This window comes from Oryza glaberrima, chromosome 7, assembly GCF_000147395.1.
Source record: "Oryza glaberrima chromosome 7, OglaRS2, whole genome shotgun sequence".
Taxonomy (NCBI): domain Eukaryota; kingdom Viridiplantae; phylum Streptophyta; class Magnoliopsida; order Poales; family Poaceae; genus Oryza; species Oryza glaberrima.
The window spans coordinates 21,970,331-21,989,694 of NC_068332.1; the positions used below are offsets into that span (position 1 = coordinate 21,970,331).

Consider the following 19,364-nt stretch of genomic DNA (forward strand, 5'->3'; position numbering starts at 1 on the left):
TGGGCTCGTCGTACTCCGGCGGGAGTGGCTCGGACGACGACGACAGCTGTAGGGATGACCCCGACGACTCTCCCGGCCTCCCTGGCCCCTCACCGGCAACGGGGGCGGAGACGGATGACGAGAGCATGAGAGGAGGGCGGCGACGACAGGGTCCTAGATCTGCGCGAGATCGGGACTGGACGCTGCGGCATCGTTGTCGTCATCCTCAACTTCGGAAGGGGCACCGTGAGCCTCTCTTCGTCGTCCGCCATCCTTGCCGATCACCACCCTTTTCCTGTCTCCTTGCTGGCCGCCACCCGCTGTGCATCTCTCCCTCCATCTGTTACCACCCACGGCACTCGGCCATTGCCGACCTCCCTACGTCCTCCCTCCTCGACCGTCTCGCCGGTTGCCACACGCCGCTCCCTCCTCTACCGTCGGGCGCCGCTGGTGCCTGGAGAGAGGAGAGGGTGAGAATGACATGTGGGGCCCATGTGGGATCCACCAATTTTTAATTAATTGTTTTTGTGTAACTGACATGTGGGCTCGGTGGTTTTTATTATTTTCCAAATTAAATTGCTAGGTAAGCTCCACGTCAATGCCACGTGAGATGAAGACCGAGTCAAATTAGCCATGTAGGCGCCACGTTAGCGAAAACCGCCATCCAAACCACCTTGGACTTGTTTTGCACCGGTATTGATAGTTAAGGGACATGTATCTTGTTTTGCGGTTGAAGAACGAAAATTGGATTCGTTGACAAGTTAAGGGACCTCAGGTGAACTTGTTCCACTATTTATTGGTTTCACATTACTTACTACCTGATATGAAGATTAAAATATTACTCCCTCTATCTACTTTTGATAGGCATATTTCTAAATCTGAAAATTTTATTTTGGCAAAATTTGCTACATGACACTCAAAAAATGTGTAACTGGCTGAGAGACACCGCAAAAACATGACAAGTGCTGATGGGCACTACAAAAATTATGTAATTAGCTATAGGACACCGGATACAATATTTTATAATTTATGGGTCAAATGAGGTGAGAAATTTTTCGAAATGGCGAAATTGACCCTGGCACCATCTTCCACACAAGATTTCAAAAATTTTCTCACCTCTTTTGATCTGGAAATTATAAAATATTGTCTCTGGTGTGCTATAGCTAATTACACCATTTTTATAGTGTCCACCAGCCGTGTGACATTTTTGTGGTGTCTCTCAGCCAATTTCATATTTTTTTGAGTGTCCTGTAGCAAATTTTGCATTTTATTTTTGATAGGTATATTTCAATCCAACAACCTATCCTCTTAATAACTTTCTCGGATTCAATGCGTCACTCTCCATTCTTCCACACAATATTGGCTATATGGGCATCGAGAAATGTAATAATTAATTAATCGTTTGTTTACGAGGAATAACTAGTAGCATGTTTAGATAGATGAAAGTATAATTATTTATCCTTGTCAAGATGAAATATGACTATCAAAAGGAGTACATATTACCTTAGCACATTATGGATGTCCTAATGGGTCTTACCTATTTTTTAGTTGTGACATGACTCATGTTTATGGATTTTTTAGGTGGATCCTATATTATTATCCACTCTATATATCTGACACGGGCTCACCTTACTATATACTTTTGCAACAAACATTGTCACATTGAGGATGCTGTAAGAGATTTTGCTCATTTAACCATATGTAACTGTATGGGCAAAACATATTATATTTTGAGACGGAGCTAGTATTAACTATAACGATAAGACAACGTTAGGGTGACTAGATGCATGTTTCCTCTGAAAACAGCTGGCTCCATGTTTCTCACTCTTCCCCAATGATATTACTAGGAAATCTGTGATAACTACTGGTTGCTAGAAATATGTGGTTTAGAAGGATTCATGCTGAAGTTGGGAGCTTACTTCGTCCCTGCATACTTCCACGAATTCGAAATCGAGAGAGACACGCATGGGATAGGGGTTAGGAAAAAGTACACCGAAGGTCCCTCAACTAGTCATCGAGTTACAAAATCGTCCCCTAACCACAAAACCAAATATATGAGATCACTCAACTTATAAAACTATTCATTTTAGATTCTTCGGTGGGTTTGACCCTGGTTTTATATGACATGACGACTGAGTCAGCATGGGACCCACGCGGGCCCCACATGTCAGATGTCCACGTCACCCCTCTCTCCCTCTTTCGCCTCTTCTCTCCCTCCTCTCTCTCTCTCACCTCTCTAGGGAGGAGGCCGGCGGAACAGGAGGGCGTCAGCGGCCGGCGACGGGCGACGCGGCTACGGTGATGACGTCGTCCGCGGCCGACCGCGGCGGCGCAGCCTCCGCCTGCGCCGGGACGGCGCGTAGGAGGTCGATGACGACGACCCGAGGAGGCGGGTGACCTGCGGCGGCGAGCGAGCGGCCGGAGTAGGCCCGCAAGCGCGCGGCAGCAGGTGGAGTGGAACGGAGCGGTACTCCGGAGGAGGGCGGCGGCGGCAAAGAGGAATTGGGCGGCGGCTGCGCCGTGGAGGAGGGCGACGGGCCGGCGGCAGCGGCGGCGAAGAGGAGTCGGGCGGCGCGCGAAGATGGGCACCGGTACCGGCGAAGAGGAGCTGGGCAGCGGAGAGGAGACGCTGTGTGTTGGCGAGAAGAAGCGCCGAGGTGGAATTAGAAAGAGGCGGCGCGCAGCGGAGAGGCAGGCAGGCGGCTCCCTTCCTAAGCTAGTTCGGGTTCCTCCTCCCCCCGCGCCACGCTCGTCGAGCAGCGAGCGCTGCGCCGCCACCGCTGCCGCCGCCGCCGTCACCACGGAGGTGTACCCCGCGACCGCGAGCGTCTGCCTGTGGCGCCTGCTGGGTCGACGGGGAGGGGGAGTACATGGCGGCGGCGCCGAAGCTGCACGCGTTGCCGCCGGACGAGGAGGAGGACGCCGACGACGGCTGCATGGATGCGTATTGGCTCTGCGGGGCAGGCGGAGGCGACACGAGCGTGACGCGCGCGCCACCGCCGGCGACACGGTGGTGGTGGTGGTGGTGGTGTTGCTGCTGCGGCGGCGGCTGATGATGATTCTTGACGTCGTTGTCCGTCCGGCCGGGCAGCTTCGACGCGATGATGGACCACCTGCGATTCGTCCAAGCACGTAGGCTATAGCTGTTACACACCACCCAGACTAGCCTAAACTCTAGCTTTGATAATTGACATATCGTGCAGATCTGTAGCAATACGTGCTTCCCATGGAGTTGTAGAGGGAACAGATGATCCGGTCCTCCTGGTCGGTGTAGCCGCCGTGCTTGATGTCCAGGCGGAGGTAGTTGAGCCACCGCAGCCTGCAGCTCTTCCCGCACCGGTTCATCCCCGCAATTCCGTCCTGCAGCTCTTCACGCTCGCCCGCCGACGCAGGGGGCCACCGCGCTCGCCCGCCAACACAACCGCTTCGCTTGTTCTGGCCACCCTTCTGGTGCGGCGACGGTCCCGCCTCGCCCCACCAGCCTCGCTCCGCCACCGCCCTCCTCTCCCGCGTCGCCCCGTCAGCCAACGTGCGCCCCTGCTCAGAGAGGTGAGAGAGAGAAGGGAGGGAAGAGGGGAAAAGAGATAAGGTGTTGACGTGGATACCCTGACATGTGGGGCTCGCGTGGGTCCCACGCTGACTCAGCCGTCACGTCAGATAAAACCAGGGTCAAAACCACCGAAGGACCTAAAATAAACGGTTTTGTAAATTAAGGGATGTCATATATCTGGTTTTATGGTTGAGGGATGATTTTGTAACTCGATCACAAGTTGAGAGACCTTCGTGTACTTTTTCCTAGGGGTTATCAAGTCAGTCGCCTGAGGTGTCGACGACAGATTGCGTTCGGCCGGCCATCCTCCTCGAGTGTACTAGTGTATTTGTGTATATATGACGGAAAAAGTATACCGAAGTCTCTCAACTTGTCATCGGGATATAGAAACATCCTCAAACCACAAAACCAGATATGCGGAGTCCCTTAACTATATAAAACCAGTCATCGGAGGTCCTTCAGTGGTTTTGACCCCGGTGTTGGTTTATGTGACGGTTGAGTCAGCGTGGAACCCACACAAGACCCACATATCAGGTGTCCACGTCACCCGCTCCGCGTGCGCCTCCGCTTCGCCGGCCGCCGCGCGCTCGCACGCCGCCTCCGCCGGCTGCCGCCCGCTCGCTCGCCGTGAACAGCGCGAAGCTGATGTCCATGCCGCCCGAGTTGTTGTAGATGATGAAGTACGGGTACAGGTTGGCCAGCAGCGGCGCATGCGTCCGTTCCAGGAATGGGATCACGTAGCGCTCATGAACGACTTCGCTGGCGGACGGCGGGATGTGGATTCCAATGGTGGCCTCGGAGATCGACGTCGTCACCTTGATGTGTCCCAAACTAGCCGCCGCGAGCGCGGCGTGGACGTTCTCCATGGCCGGGACGAGGAGCTGCGTGTCGGCGCCGGCGACCTCATTGCCCACGACGACGAACCGGAATAACACCGTCGGGTAGGCCTGGATCCAGGCGGCCGCGGCGGCTGTCCCGCCGTGCGCCAGGGCGGGGAGGTCGTAGTTGGGCGCGCGGCCGACGACGCGGATGCCCGTGCCGCCGAGCGCCGCGAGCGCGGCGCTGTCCGGCGCGTAGAGGCGCACGACGGTGAAAGGTAGAAATCAACAGGGCTCGTTTAGCCAACACATTGGCTAACTACTCCTTGTGCATGGCAGTGTAGCATGGTGATGACGACGTGTCGTCCTCTGGTTGGTCGGCCACGTTGCCACAACATGTATAGAATTAGCTTAATTAGCATGCATCTGCTAGCTTGTTGCCGTGGTGCTCAACAGCATCGGCTCACTGTCCTAGGCGAGCAAGTTAAACACTAGCTGCGCCTTGACAATGACAAGCAGCGGCGGCAGCGAATCGACCGGTTGGAGTAGTATCTGATGTGCCATGCGTGATGTTTGGGGATGTCGACAGTGTGCTCCGGCGATCTTCGGCGCGCTCCAGCAGGGTGGCATCACGATGGCGCAGAGGAGATGGGCACCGGCACCGGCACCGGCAAAGAGGAGATGGTCGTTGTCGCCGGAGGAGGGGAAGGGGAAGGGTGGCGACGGCGGCATGGCGCGAGGCGGCGACGGTGGAGGCTGTGGCGCTGGGCAGCGGCAGCGGCACAGCCGCCGCAGAAGCCGCCGCCTCCACCGACCGCACCCGCACCTCCGTCGTCGACCGGAGCAGCCGCCACAATGCCGCCGTGTTCCGTGCTTGGTCGCGGAACGGCACCGCCTCCCTCCTTTGCGCCCTCGGCCGGAGCAGCCGCCACAGCGCCGGCCGTCGCCGGCAACCGGACCTCCTCCTTTCCCGCCTCGCCCCACCGGCCTCCCTGTCGGTCGGCCGTCGGCCCGCGCAGACTCCCTGACAAGAAAGTGATGGAGAGGAGAAAGGAAGAGAAGATGGGAAAGAGAGAGATGACGTGGACTGACATGTGGGGCCCATGTGGGTCCCACGTTGACTCAGCTGTCATGTAGACTAAAACCGGGGTCAAAACCACCGAAGGATCTCGGGTGACTGATTTTGTATAGTTAAGAGACCCCACATATCTGGTTTTACGGTTCGAGGATGTTTTTTAATCCCGATAACAAGTTGAGAGACCTTCGGTGTACTTTTTCCTATATATGACCTACTGCGAGCGTCTGTCTAGGACTCTAGTGTGCCCAAACCACGAATTTTTTTCATTTTATTTTTTTTATTTTTTAATATATATATATAAATATTGTACCGGCGAAAATATTTACAGAATTAGAGGGTAACGTGAGGGACGGACAAGATGAAAATAAAAACCAGAAAAATGCATTTTTGGTAGGGCGAAAATTACATTTACCCCCTTGCAGCCCTTGCAGAAGGCGATAAGGGACCTCAGTGCAAAATGCGCACACCTTGCCGCCCTCCACCTAGGCGGCAGGGGCCATTTCTATAGATATTTTGGATGGTTTAATATTTCTGTAAATATTATTAGAAAATAAAAATTTAAAAATGAAAAAAAAAACTCCCCAACCCACCGTGCACGGCCCTTCTTCTAGCCCCATTTTACCTGCTGCCTCTTCCATGTCTCTTCTGTTTCTAGATCGAGTACTGCAGCGAGCAGGGGCGCCAGGCCTTTATCCGGATTGGTCCCAGTTGAAAGTGGCCTTTATCCGAAAGAAAATAGCATTCCAGCGGGTTGGTTCCAGTTGAAAGTAGTATTTGGACGCATCCTAATTGTAGCATGATATTTTAGCGAAGCCTCGTTTTAACTATGGTATAATGCCTATTTTCTCGAAGGCCTTAGACTCACAATGCGGCTGCTAAGCAGATCTGTACGACTTGCTAAATTCATAGGCCATAGGCCACGTATCCCCAATAATAATCAACTCGTACTACTATGACTATGTACTCAGTGATGGACAACAACAATGGGTCAGACACACAGGACATCATTTTGTCGTATGAATTAACGACAAATGAATATAACATATAACGTGCATGGTGATTTTATCATCTTAAAGGCGTCGCTCTCCCCTGGGGCAGCTCGCAAGGCCACGACCCGTCCGCCCCCTCTCTCCCACACCTCTCCTCCGCCTCGCCGTCGCCCGAGCGGCCGCCGCCGTGCCGCGCGGCTGCAAGGACGGCGGCGGCGGGGCTTCTCGCTTCCTGAAGCTCAGGCGGTCAGGGGATCTGTCCGGGCGGCGGCAGCGGCGGTGACCGCCGATCAGCGCCGCTCGGCCGGATTTAACGAGATGGCGACAGCAGCTAGCAACGGGGACGGCGACGCTGGCAGGGTTTGCGATGACGATGATCGAGGTAAGCGGTTCCGGGCGGGGATGTGGCCGATGGTGGCGGGGATGGTGACGGCGGCGGGGATGGCGACGGCGTTAGGGCGGCGGTGGTGGAGTCAACGGATCCAGTAGTGGCCTGCCCAGATCCGAGGCGGCGTGGCGGCTGGCGACCTGCAGGCGACCTGCCTCACGTCTGGCGCTTGGCCGGCATTGGTGGTGAGGAGGACGGCCGGTTCAGGCTAGGTCCAGATCCGGCGCGTCCTTAGTCAGGTCGGGGGTGTCATGGAATCCGGTCGTTGTGCAGGTGGTGTGCATAGTGCAGATATCTTCGGTGTGCAGGTGATATTTGGTGGTTTCCGCAGTGGATGCTATGATTGAGGGGGACTCCAAGGTGAAAGCCTTGCTCTAGCAACGGCGACGCCCTCGGGTGCCGTTCACCTTCTTGAAGGCGTTGCTATTGGAGCTCTCGTTCAACGCCACTTCAAGGGGATTCTCCGGGTGAAAACCTTAGATTCGTTAGGATCGGATGATATCGTCGTTCTGTCGGTGTACACTACTACAAAAATGGTTTTTGCATACAGGCGAGAAGGGTTTTCGCATGCGGTTGCGCCAACCACATGCGCCAAATTGTCTGCGAAGATCGCGATATTTGCATGCGGCCTGTATCAAAGATTAAATTTTTCAAATTTTATTTTCGCATACGGCTCCTTAAGACGCCCGCATGGAAAAATCGGGCGCTTAAGTGAGCCGCATGTAAAAATGAGGTCATCTTTACATGTGGACCTCTTAAGAGGCCCGTATGGGAAAATCGATTTTTCCATACGGGCGTCTTAAGGAGCCATCTGCGAAAATGCCGCTCGATTTTTGTAGACGCCACTAGTTATGGTCCGTTTGCAAAAATTAAGGGGTCCTGTATAGAAAAATCACTTTTGTAGCAGTGATAACCTTCTTGAAGACTTCGTTTTAGAAGCTCTCCCTTGTTGGGCTGCTGTTCTTAGGATCAGTATGTTAAAGTCTGGGTTTTCGCCGGTTTTTCTTTAATTAACCATGTTGTTGTAAGGTTTTTAGGTCCGGTTTTCCTTATAAACTAGATCAACTCTCTTATTGTATAGTGAATTTGACGAACTCCCTGCCTGTCCCCTCGAAAAAAAAACTTTATCATCTTAATACTTCTATATGCTATCTCAATATCTCATATGTGCTTATATAAATATGGTGTACGTATATGCGAGTGTTTTGCAGTTTTACTGTATTTATATATAGCAGGCATCTAATTCATCATATATTAAATTTCAAAAATATTATGACAACGCACGCGGCCGTACCAATACCATTAGCATATTAGATGAGTCCACTAGCACCGTACTCCCTGTGCTGGTGGCCTTGCTAGTTGGTACTACGTTCCTGTCCTAAACTCAATTATCGGTGCCGTTGCCTTGTCCTGCTTGCACTTGCATGCATGCTGAAGTGTTCGTTGCTGTTTCGTCGCATGCACGTACATGAGGCTGTGTGGTGAAATCAAACCAGATTAGAGAGAGATCACCGTGTCCGTCGTCGTCGGCGCGCGATGCCGCCGATGAGCATGAGCTGGTGGGCGGCAGGCGCCATCGGCGCCGCCAGGAAGCGCCACGACGGCGGCGGCGGCGAGCAGCAGCCGCCGTTCCGGAGCGTGGCGCTCGTGGTCGGCTCCACCGGCATCGTCGGCACCTCCCTCGTCGACATCCTCCCGCTCCCGGACACCCCCGGCGGGCCGTGGAAGGTGTACGCGCTGTCGCGCCGCCCGCCGCCGCCGTGGTCGCCGCCGCCGCCCGCCGCGGTGACGCACCTCTGCGTCGACCTCGCCGACGCCGCCGCCGTCGCCGAGGCGCTGGCGCCGCTCACCGACATCACCCACGTCTTCTACGTCGCGTTGGCGGCTCCCCACCTCGCGGAGGCGCGGAGCCGCGAGGCGAACGCCGGCATGCTCCGGAACGTGCTCGCCGCCGTCGTCCCGACCTGCCCGGCGCTCGCCCACGTCGCCCTCCAGACCGGGAGCAAGCACTACATCGGCCCGCCGGAGTCCGTCGGCAAGCTCGCCGTCGAGACGCCCTTCTCCGAGGACATGCCCCGCCACGACTACCGCAACTTCTACTACGACCAGGAGGACGTCCTCTTCGACGCGGTGGTGTCCTCCTCCTCCTCCCGCCGCGCCGGCGCCGCCGCCGTCACCTGGTCGGTGCACCGCCCGTCGCTCATCTTCGGGTTCTCGCCGCGGAGCGCCATGAACGCCGTGTGCAGCCTCTGCGTCTACGCCGCCATCTGCCGCAAGGAGCGCCGCAAGCTGCGGTGGCCGGGCTCCCTCGGCGCGTGGGAAGGGTTCAGCAACGCGTCCGACGCCGACCTCGTCGCCGAGCAGCAGATCTGGGCGGCCATCGCCGGCGCCGCGGCGAAGAACGAGGCGTTCAACTGCAGCAACGGCAACATCTACAAGTGGAAGCAGCTGTGGCCGGTGCTCGCCGGGAAGTTCGGGGTGGAGTGGGCGGGGTACGAGGGGGAGGAGAGGAGGGTGGGGCTGACGGCGGCCATGGCCGGGAAGGAGGCGGTGTGGGCGGAGATCGTCGCGGAGGAGAAGCTGGTGGCGACGGAGCTCGGCGAGGTGGCCAACTGGTGGTTCGTCGACGCGCTGTTCATGGACAAGTGGGAGTTCATCGACACCATGAACAAGAGCAAGGAGCACGGATTCCTGGGGTTCCGGAACACGGTCAGGTCGTTCGAGGCGTGGATCGACAAGATGAAGCTTTACAGGATTGTTCCTTGATTAATTTATCTCGGGGTTCTCCTCAATCTCTCGTGGATTAATAATTGTATTACTACCTCCGTCTCGAAATATAACAATTTTTAGCTATAAATCTAAACAAATAAAATAGTCATATTTTAGGACGAAGGGAGTACATCGGTATAATATAGTGGCCTCGTGCAACCAAAGTAGTTTCTGGTGTTCTCTCTGGTCATGCATGGTCAATGCTTCCAGGCTTCCAGCGTCAAATCATTTTGACCAAAAGGGGTTAATGGTTTGTAAAACGTTTTGCTGTACATTTGTCCTATGAATTTTCCTCGAAAAATATATACTCCTTTTAAAATATTTCAATGATGATGATGAGTGGTGAATCTGTTACCTCCCAATATAGATGGCTAAATGGGCGGCACGGCTCAGGCCCGGCCGTGCCTGGGCCGAGGTTAGTCGGGCCGGCACAGCTCCAGCCCAGGCATGGCCTAGCCCAGGCATGGCCGTGCTTGGGTCAAGATTTATCGGGCACGCACGGTCTGACCAACATACTGGGCCGTGTCGTGTTGACCCATGTGCTGAAGCATCGGCCCGGGCCTGACCTAATACAACTCAGGCCGTGCCGTGCCGGCCGGAAGGTACGATAGCCCATCGTGCTTCTTCAAAAAAAAGTCTAACTTCCGTCCCTCAGTTCTTTAGGCCATGTCTGAACGATTATGATAAGTCTATTTTGTATCTCTTCACTCTTGGACCGTGAATTATATGGCTGCATTAAGTATAATTTTAGTCCCTAAACTACTTGTCTTCCCTCCTCATTGGATTGGGCCGTGCCAGACTGGCCCACCGTGCCAAGGCATCGGTCCAGGCAGGGCTCAGCTATCGGGTCGGGCCGGTCCGGACACGTCCCTAATCGGGCCATGTCTGGGTCGGGCCAAATGGCCAGGCCATCGGGTCTCGGGTGTTATGGTCATCTATATCTCTAGTCATGCATGGCCAATATGCTTCCAGGCTTCCAGCATCAAATAATTTTGACCAAAGGGGTTAGTGCTTTGTAAAACGATTTGCTGTACATTTGTCGAATGAATTTCCCTCGAAAAATCTATACTCCTTTCAAAAGATTTCGATGATGATGATGATATGTTATCTCACGATCATATCATTATAATACCATTAATTTTCAGTGATTAACAACATGTATAATTGTTCACATTATATGTTTGTAGCCTCTATAAATTTAAATTTAAGCTTGTATGTTTCTGATGTGATTTAATACATACTACCTCCATTTTTTAATAAATGACGCCGTTGACTTTTTTTCACATGTTTGACCATTCGTCTTATTCAAAAATTTTATGCAAATGTATAAGATATAAATCACACTTAAAGTACTATGAGTGATAAAACAACTCATGACAAAATAAATTATAATTACGTAAATTATAATTTAAAAAATTTATGTAATTATAATTTATTTTGTCATGAGTTGTTTTATCACTCATAGTATTTTAAGTGTGATTTATATCTTATACATTTACATAAAATTTTTAAATAAGACGAATGGTCAGACATGTGAGAAAAAGTCAACGGCGTTATCTATTAAAAAATAGAGGGAATATTAATCTATCTTACTATCTCGTTGAATTCTATCGTAATTATTTGGATGATAGGCAAACGTCGAGAGTTTGAAATAGTTTTCCATTAATTTGTGTGGCAGCTCGCAAGAGAAGAAGACATAAAAACGCAACCGTACGTTCGGCCGCATTCAAGCGACCGTACGTGTGGGCGACGAAGTCGGTCTCTCCGTTTTCTTCTCTTCTCCGAAGTGTTTCGTGCGTGCACGTGACGTGTTTGCTGTGTCTTCCCACAATAGTGTTCAGGCCTCCAGATTGCTCTGAAGTTTTGGGAGCCACACCAGGATAGTGTGAACATTGAATCAACGACACATGTTTTTGTTTGTGCCGGCTCGATCGCAGCCAAACATCCACACTAGGCCGGTACACATCACGAAACATATCTACCCCCTCCGTCACAAATTAAATAAATTTATAATAAAATAGAACTTTTTATAGTATGATAAAAGTTTTAGATGTACATTTGTTTAGATCCGTTATACTAGAAAATATCACATTCTATTCAAGGTTTGGTTATTTTTATACGGAGGGAATACTTAAACACGGTATTGGTTTGACCGATTGAATACGCATGGTTAATTAAGTATTAAGTAATATAAACTTGAAAAATATTTTTTATATTTGTAAACAACTTTTATATATAAAGCTTTTCAAAAAAAAATCATGTCATTAAGTGTCTTGGGAAATATGTCCATAGTAATCTATTACATCCGTCCTAAAATATAAGAATTAAAGATCAGTTAATATATATCATATTACTACAAATCTAGATATGCTTCTTATCCCATCTAATCATAGGTTCTTATAGTTTGGTATGGAGGAAGTATATTAGCTAATGAGTGAAAAAGAGCATGGCCCTTAGACTGCACTACTGCAGTGGTGATACGGATCCAGCTCCTCTGACTTTGGGCTTGTACGTCAGAGGAGCCCAATATTTTGAGTCACGTGCTACAATAGAAAACAGTGTCTCTGACTTAATGCTATAGCAACAGTGAAATACACTGTTCGATGTTACTGTTTAGATATTACTGTGGCATAGTGATCGTTCACTCGTGACGGCTGAAAATATCCAAGTTAGAGTTCTGTACGCCTCCGACTTAATACGCCGAGGATCTCATTCCGTGGTGGTGACATATTGAAATCTGTGACCCTACCTCTTCCCACCACAGCTTTTATTGTTCTATGATATATATCAAATATAAATGTGTTGTCACGCATACACATGATCAAAGTGAGCAATCCTTCAAGCAAAGCAGGAAATAACATAGCTGAGGCAAAACTATATTTTATTTTTTCCCTCATTAAAACGTACTATGGTATATATATTTTGTAAGCATGGGTATTTAGTGATTATAGTAGTAGGTCGATGCGCAGTTCATCCGTATCAGAGCAATCCCAACCTCTTGGCGCATTCGACGCTGCAGCTCAACGTCTCGTCCACCGCATACTTGTACTTGAATCCTAAATCCACAAGCTTATTTGTATCCGCTTGCACCCTCACGTCCTTGCCTACCACCCTAACAAAGAGACCACACAAAAGCAAACACATATATATGATATACATTTATATAGCACATCCTATATCTTCATCCTAAAATATAAAAAAATTTAGCTATGAGTATAAACCATACATGTATATAGATTTATAGCTAAAAGTGCTTATATTTTAGAACGAAGCGAGTACAATTTTATCTAAAGAATGAAAAATAACAAATAAATCACTGGTCAAAGACACGTACTCTTTGAGTTTCATCGTGATCTCTGGGTATTTGGTGACGAAGTGATCGACGTAATCCTGCATATTGGGGTACCCAACGGCGCAGAGGAAGCGGCCGGCGATGGACGGCTGCTCCGTGCAGAAGATATGCGCCTCGCAGATGTCCTCGATGTGTGCCAGTGGAACCGAACCTATCAGGGCCTGCAAGAACTTGAGGGTGTTGTGGCATGACTCGTCGCCGGTGAGCGGCGACACGATCACCGGGATGCTTAGCGAGTGGTAGCGACTCGGAGCTTGATCGTGATCTCCGGATACTTGGCGGAGAAGTGGTCGACGAAGTCCTTCATGTTGGGGTACCCGGCGGCGCAGAGGAAACGGCCGGCGATGGACGGCTGCTCCATGCAGAAGACGTGCGCGTCGCAGACGTCGTCGATGTGCGCCAGCGGCACGGAGCCGAGCAGCGCCTGCAGGTACTTGAGTCCGCCGTGGTAAGACTCCTGGCCGATGAGCGGCGCCACGATCGCCGGGACGCTGAGCAGGTGGTAGAGCCGGGTGGTGTCGGCGTCGCCGCCGACGAGCGCGCACGCCAGGGTGACCACCTCGAACGCCCTGCTCTCGGACTCGTTGTACCTCAGCAGCGCCTTTTCGGATAGCGTCTTGGATGATGCGTAAACCTACGAAGCAGCAGCTTCTCTGTGAGCGTCTTGGATGAAGAATAATCCTATAAAGCCATTTGAAGTATCAAAAAAACGTACTGCATGTACCATTGTTAATTTGCTCTATGGTATCTAATAAATCACCAATCAGAAGTCTCAGAATTACAACATATGTTGAAATGCCATTTTCACTCGGTTAAACGAAAGAAATATTCCTGACGATGATTGCGAATTTGGGTGTACTGTTTAATTGATTGTACTAGTATAGTGATATATTATGCTGTTGAATTCTTTTAATATCTATATAGATGATATATATACTCCTTCCATCCTAAAATATACATACTTTTAGATCTAGTTTCTCAATGCTATAGATATGAAATTAAAAGGGGTAGTTGGTATTGATTTAATTAGATGAGAAAGTTTGTAGAGAAATCAAATGAGGGATTACTGTGATTAGTTTAAACATGAAAACAGACAGAGAAGCTATTATATGATAAATTTTAAACTATATAAATTTTACATTGAAGGAGAGATAAATTTTATATTATATTTGCTCATTACTTTGTCAACATGAAATGTGTAGTTGATTAATTACATATTTCCTCTGTTTCACAATGTAAATTATTCTAACATTTTCTACATTTATATTGATGTTATGTGTATAGATTCATTAACATTAACATGAATGTGGGAAATGTTAGAATGACTTACATTGTGAAACGGAGAGAGTACATCCACCATGGTGTTGTTGTAGCTGTGGGAGTGATCGAGAGGAGTCCAGCATGACTCGTTGATGAAGTCCTTGTACCCCTCGCCGCCGTCCTCCCGGAGCGGCGAGGTGGCGGTGACGGAGGCCGTGTGGATGACGCGCCGCACCGTCTTTGACCGCTCGCATTGCTGCAGGATGATGCGCATCGCGTCCACCGCGGCTTCGGTGGTGTTCTTGTACTGCAAAACAAAAGCATGCGAATCAACCTCTCATCTTAATTATTGTCATCTGGTAGTGTAAAGTTTAATCTAAAACAGAGCACTCAATAGTCCACTATCCCTCTATTCACATTTACTAAGCCATCGAGACACTTGGTGCAGAGTCTGAAAGTTATTAACTTTCATTATTACAAAAATAAATGATCGAGATTATCATTTTTAAGCAGCTGTGTAATATTTTTCTTCACCAGAGAGACCGAAAGACCGAAGGAGGCTATCCAAATATATTAAGAATGAATAAAGTTACAACAAAAAATCCACAGAAGCCGTTGAGATCGGAAGTGCACCAAAGTGTACGACCAAGAACCGCGTGCTAACCACACAATCACAAACTATTTAGATCGAGGAACCTAGCACCAAAACGACCCTCCGCTATGTGTGACCAATCACCGTCGTGCCTACGACAACACCACAAAGACGAGACTCTAGAAACGATACTCCCATGGAAGGTCACGGCATCAATGACGTTGCTATCGCCCATGTAAAAAAGATCTGGTATGTGATGATTTCATCTTTTCCATGATAGCATTCGAGACTAGCAGCCGTGTGTACCTTGGTACTGCGAGGGTCGTGATGCAGCGGGGTGGCGAGGAGGAAGACGAACTCGCAGCCGGCGATGGCCGGCTCGAAGGTATCGGCGTCGTACATGTCCGCCTCGAACAACACCAGCCGCTCCACCGCGCCGGGGAGCTCCTTCAATGGCGCTGTCTTCTTCTCATCTCCTATCAAATCACGTAGCCATGAAAAATTGTAAATTGTGTTGGTTTTATGCTTGCCGATGGCTACAAGATTTTTGGAAAATATAGAGGTGATCTAGCTAGAGAATAGTAGAGATCATTGGGGAGAGTATACCGAGATTTCGCAAGGTCGCATGCACGACGCAGCCTCGCTGCAGCAGCTTCTTGATGAGGCACGTTGCGATGTAGCCGCTGGCTCCTGTGACGCACACCCTGCTGCTGCTGCTGCTCGTCATCTCTTCTGCTTCTCGTTCTGTTCCTTCAGATCAGATGCGTTTGGTTTCTATGGCCCTCTCTCAACCCGTTTAAATAATGCAAACAACGTACAAGACTGAACTTAGCGTCAGTGTCAGTTGTTTGGGAAACAAAATCTACTTCCTCCATTTCATATTAAGGTGTGTTTAGTTCACACTAAAATTAGAAGTTTGGTTGAAATTGAAACGATGTGACGGAAAAGTTGGAAGTTTATGTGTGTAGGAAAGTATCGATGTGATAGAAAAGTTGAAAGTTTAAAGAAAATGTTTGAAACTAAACAAGGGCTTAATAGTCATTTTAACTTTCTTTCTAGCTATAAACTTCTTCATATTTGACAAAGTTTATAAAAATTTTAATATTCACAACATTAAATTAGTTTAATTAAATATTATGTTGAATATATACATTGATAATATGTTTGTTTTGTATTAAAAATATTATTATATTTTCTATAAAAATAGTCAATTTTTTTATTAAAAATATTAGTTAGGAAAAAAAAGTAAAAACAGCTTATAATATGGTAAAACAGTGTAAGGGCATGTATAAAGGTAGAGTCAGGAGCTCTGCATTATCTAGATACTAGAATCTTACAATAGTTGAAGACAATATGGTCTCTAATCATTAATGTCTCAAAATATTTTTCTTACTATTCTTTTCTTTCTTTCACTACCATGCAATGAAATTTGCTCTAATAAATAAATGCTAAGAGTCGACTCTGAGCCGCTGTCATGCATAACAATCATATTTCTCTTTTCTCCTTTCTCTTTCATCCATGTCATCAAATTTACTTGCATAGCAATAGAGAGACCACTACCGTTGTACATGCTATAAACAATGTGAGTATTCGGCGGGGACAGCCTTTTTTGGTGGCCACATGTGCCACGATTTGCATTTATACTTACCAAACTAGTTGTCCGATATCTGATCCGATCTCTGACCACAGGTTTGCATTCATACCATCGCTACACCAAACCAGAATTTCTTGAAACCATATTTCAGATTTAGAAAAAAAAGATCGGATCACCGTGTCTGTACCAATTCATTAAAAGTTAAAAAAATTTTGAACAGATTCGAGAATTCCGTCCCAGGACAAACATGCCGCAGCTAGCATACATCTATCATGGCCTGGAGAAGCGAGGTTCATGTTTGAAAAACAAGATGTGTATTCCCGACACATTTCGCTGTTACAGAAAATTTCAAAAAACATCTCTATCCTGGCCATGCTGATCATTGAACAATCTGTCAAGTGAACACTGCTGATTGTTAGACCACCAAATTCATTTTCAAATTGTTGATCATTAACCAATCTTTCAAACCGAAAACGTGGATGACAACACGCTACGTACGGTCCCCGTCAGGTGCAGCCGCGGCGGAGCCATTGAGCCGGCCATTTCTTCACTCGCGCGGGCAGGCGGACCAGGCGGCGGACGACGACGGTACATTTATTTTAAAAATCTTTTTAATTTTTTTTGAAGAGAAAATCTTTTTAATTTTGAAATCAAACTCTTGTGAAACTTATTTTTAACATCTGAACCTTTTGCACACGTCAAGCAAATTGACGTGACAACACAATACTTTCACACTGGTCTCGTTGGTGTGAAAACGATCTTTGGTCACGCTGCTCGATAAAAATGTTACGCCCGTTGCAAGTGGTGTGTAGCACACATATTTTATTTTGCATTTATTTTAAAGTTTGTCATTAAAATTTTGGAGTTAATTTGGTTCTTAATTGTTTTTGTGCCATTGAGATCTCAAATCCTCTCCTAGAAATTTCCTTCAAATTCCTGTGAAACTCTAGTCCAAGTTCAAATTCAAATCCCTTCAAAATCTACTCAAAATTCAACTCTACAAAACTCTGGAAAAAGGTGAAAGTTTACTATTCAACTGGGCCGCCCTCCCCCTTTCTCTTTCCTCGGCCTCTCCTCTTTTCTCTCTTTCACTAAGCAAGCCGGCCCACAGCCTTCTTCCTGCGCCAGCCCAGCCCCTCACTGCTCATCATCTTCCTCCCCAGACCAGCCACAAGCATGCACGCAAGGTATTCGTCAGAATGCCGACCCAAGACGCCGCACCGTTCCACCCTCGTGTCCGTGTCGCATTGCACCAAAACACCCTCCCGTGCGCCGCGCGTCGTGCCAACACCCGCACCGCACCACCCCCGCACCGAGCCGGCGCCCGCACCGCGCCAAATCCGCGTCGCGCCAAGCCCGACCTCGCTCCGGTTTCTCTCCGGGAGACACAAAGCCACGTCACCTCGCGTCATCCCGTCCCGTCGCCGTTCACTCCATCCATCGCGTCGCCTTCCCTTCGCCGTTGCGTCGACGCCAACGGATAACGGCCGCGATCTCACCCTTCGTCACCCCTAACCCTAGGCCGAGTCATTCTCTTATCCAATCGCCCTTGCTTATCCGCGGCTGCATCTCTCCCTCTCTCTCGCGTTCCATCGCCACCGCCGTTCCCGCTCTCCGCGCGTCACTTCGTGTCGCGTCGCCGTCGTTTCGCCGTCGCATTGCCACCGGCGCATGACGCCATGTCGTCGCATCGCCGTCGCCTCACCATCTCATCCGTCCAGGAATCCCGCCCTAGCTGCTAGCCGTCTACGCCCGGAGCTCCGCACCTAGACTGCCAGCTCGCCACCGCGTCGCCCGCCTATAAAAGGGGAAGCAGCCCGAGCTCCTTCTCCCCCACACCATCACCATCCCAACTCATCTCTCTCTCCTCTCTCGTTCTCTAGTTTTTGCTCTCTGTGCCGCCGCCTCTAGAGCCGCCGCGCCCCGCCTCCAAGCGCCGCCGTCGCCAGCGGTGCCTCGCCGGAGCGTCGCCGGACGCCGAGCCGAGCCGCGCCGCCGCGTCACGACCATCGCTCGGGCCGAGCAGTAGCGAGAGGAAGAAGAAGAGAAGCCGAGCCGAGCCGCTGACAGCCCGGCCCCGCGCTCCTTTACTCCCTCCAAACCACTGACAGGCGGGCCCGCGTCTCTTTTCCTCCAACAACCGCTGACAGGTGGGTCCCCGCCCTTGCCGTCAACTCTAAAGGAATATTCCGTTGGAATATTCCATCGCCGTTTACAAAATATAAATTCCAGAAAATCCTTTATTCTCTGAAAATCCATAGAAAGACATCCGTAACTCCGATTGACCCCCTTCAAGTTCCTAATTGAGATCTACACAGTGACACTGTTGTTTCTCTGGTTTGATCTTGTTCTATTGCCTTTCCTTATTTAGCTTTGTTTCTCGCGTTTAGAGCCCGAGTACAAGGAAGCTTCGGACGCCGCTTTCGAGGGAGAAGACCCGCACCCTGTGCAAGGCAAGCCCCTTTGATCACATTGTCCCTATATTTTCAAATATATGTTGTTTGCAAAGATGCATTGTTTAGTTCACACGATTAACTTGTTTAGGCCTCGGATTGTTTATACAACCGACGGACCAACCCAGTAGTCGCACTTATATTACATAGGTTGATGTTTCCATACCTTTGATAGCTCCACAAATATTTGCGCCGGTATCGTTATACGATTACCGAGGTAGTTTCGCTTAGCCATGCTTACGTTGCTGCCGTGTAGGAAACTTGGGTTATTCCAAATTCATGTTTAAAAATCCGGTACGTTGTACCGAGGAGTTGTGAAATAAAATGTGTTGTGAAAGTAGTGATGATCGAAGTCATGCCTTTGTGGTTTGGCTACGTATTGTCATTAAGCACCGATTCCTTTGGGAAATCCATCCAAACACGTTACAGTGCGACCACACGGGTATTTATGGGATGCCTCTGGCTAAGTAAATTGTTATCACATGGGAGTTGGTGTGCCAACGGTTGTGGAATGCCGAGGATGAGGAGACGAAGTTTTACAC

The 19,364-nt window shown here is 49.4% G+C and overlaps 2 protein-coding genes and 1 pseudogene across 2 annotated transcripts; 1 reads left to right on the top strand and 2 right to left on the bottom strand.

Moving 5' to 3' along the window:
* Nucleotides 1-1,865: 1,865 nt before the first annotated feature.
* LOC127780302 (uncharacterized) lies at nt 1,866-6,063 on the bottom strand (annotated as a pseudogene).
* A 2,071-nt stretch (nt 6,064-8,134) lies between these two features.
* Nucleotides 8,135-9,884, top strand: LOC127779397 (3-oxo-Delta(4,5)-steroid 5-beta-reductase-like). The gene has a single exon (XM_052306143.1). It carries the CDS (start codon nt 8,339-8,341, stop codon nt 9,566-9,568), a length of 1,230 nt encoding a protein of 409 aa, XP_052162103.1. The 5' UTR covers nt 8,135-8,338; the 3' UTR covers nt 9,569-9,884.
* A 3,129-nt stretch (nt 9,885-13,013) lies between these two features.
* LOC127779401 (putative anthocyanidin reductase) lies at nt 13,014-15,561 on the bottom strand. Its single transcript, XM_052306147.1, has 4 exons — nt 15,382-15,561; nt 15,082-15,251; nt 14,254-14,490; nt 13,014-13,557 (listed from the first exon to the last, which is right to left on the bottom strand). Exons 1-4 carry the CDS (start codon nt 15,500-15,502, stop codon nt 13,153-13,155), a joined length of 933 nt encoding a protein of 310 aa, XP_052162107.1. The 5' UTR covers nt 15,503-15,561; the 3' UTR covers nt 13,014-13,152.
* Nucleotides 15,562-19,364: the final 3,803 nt, after the last annotated feature.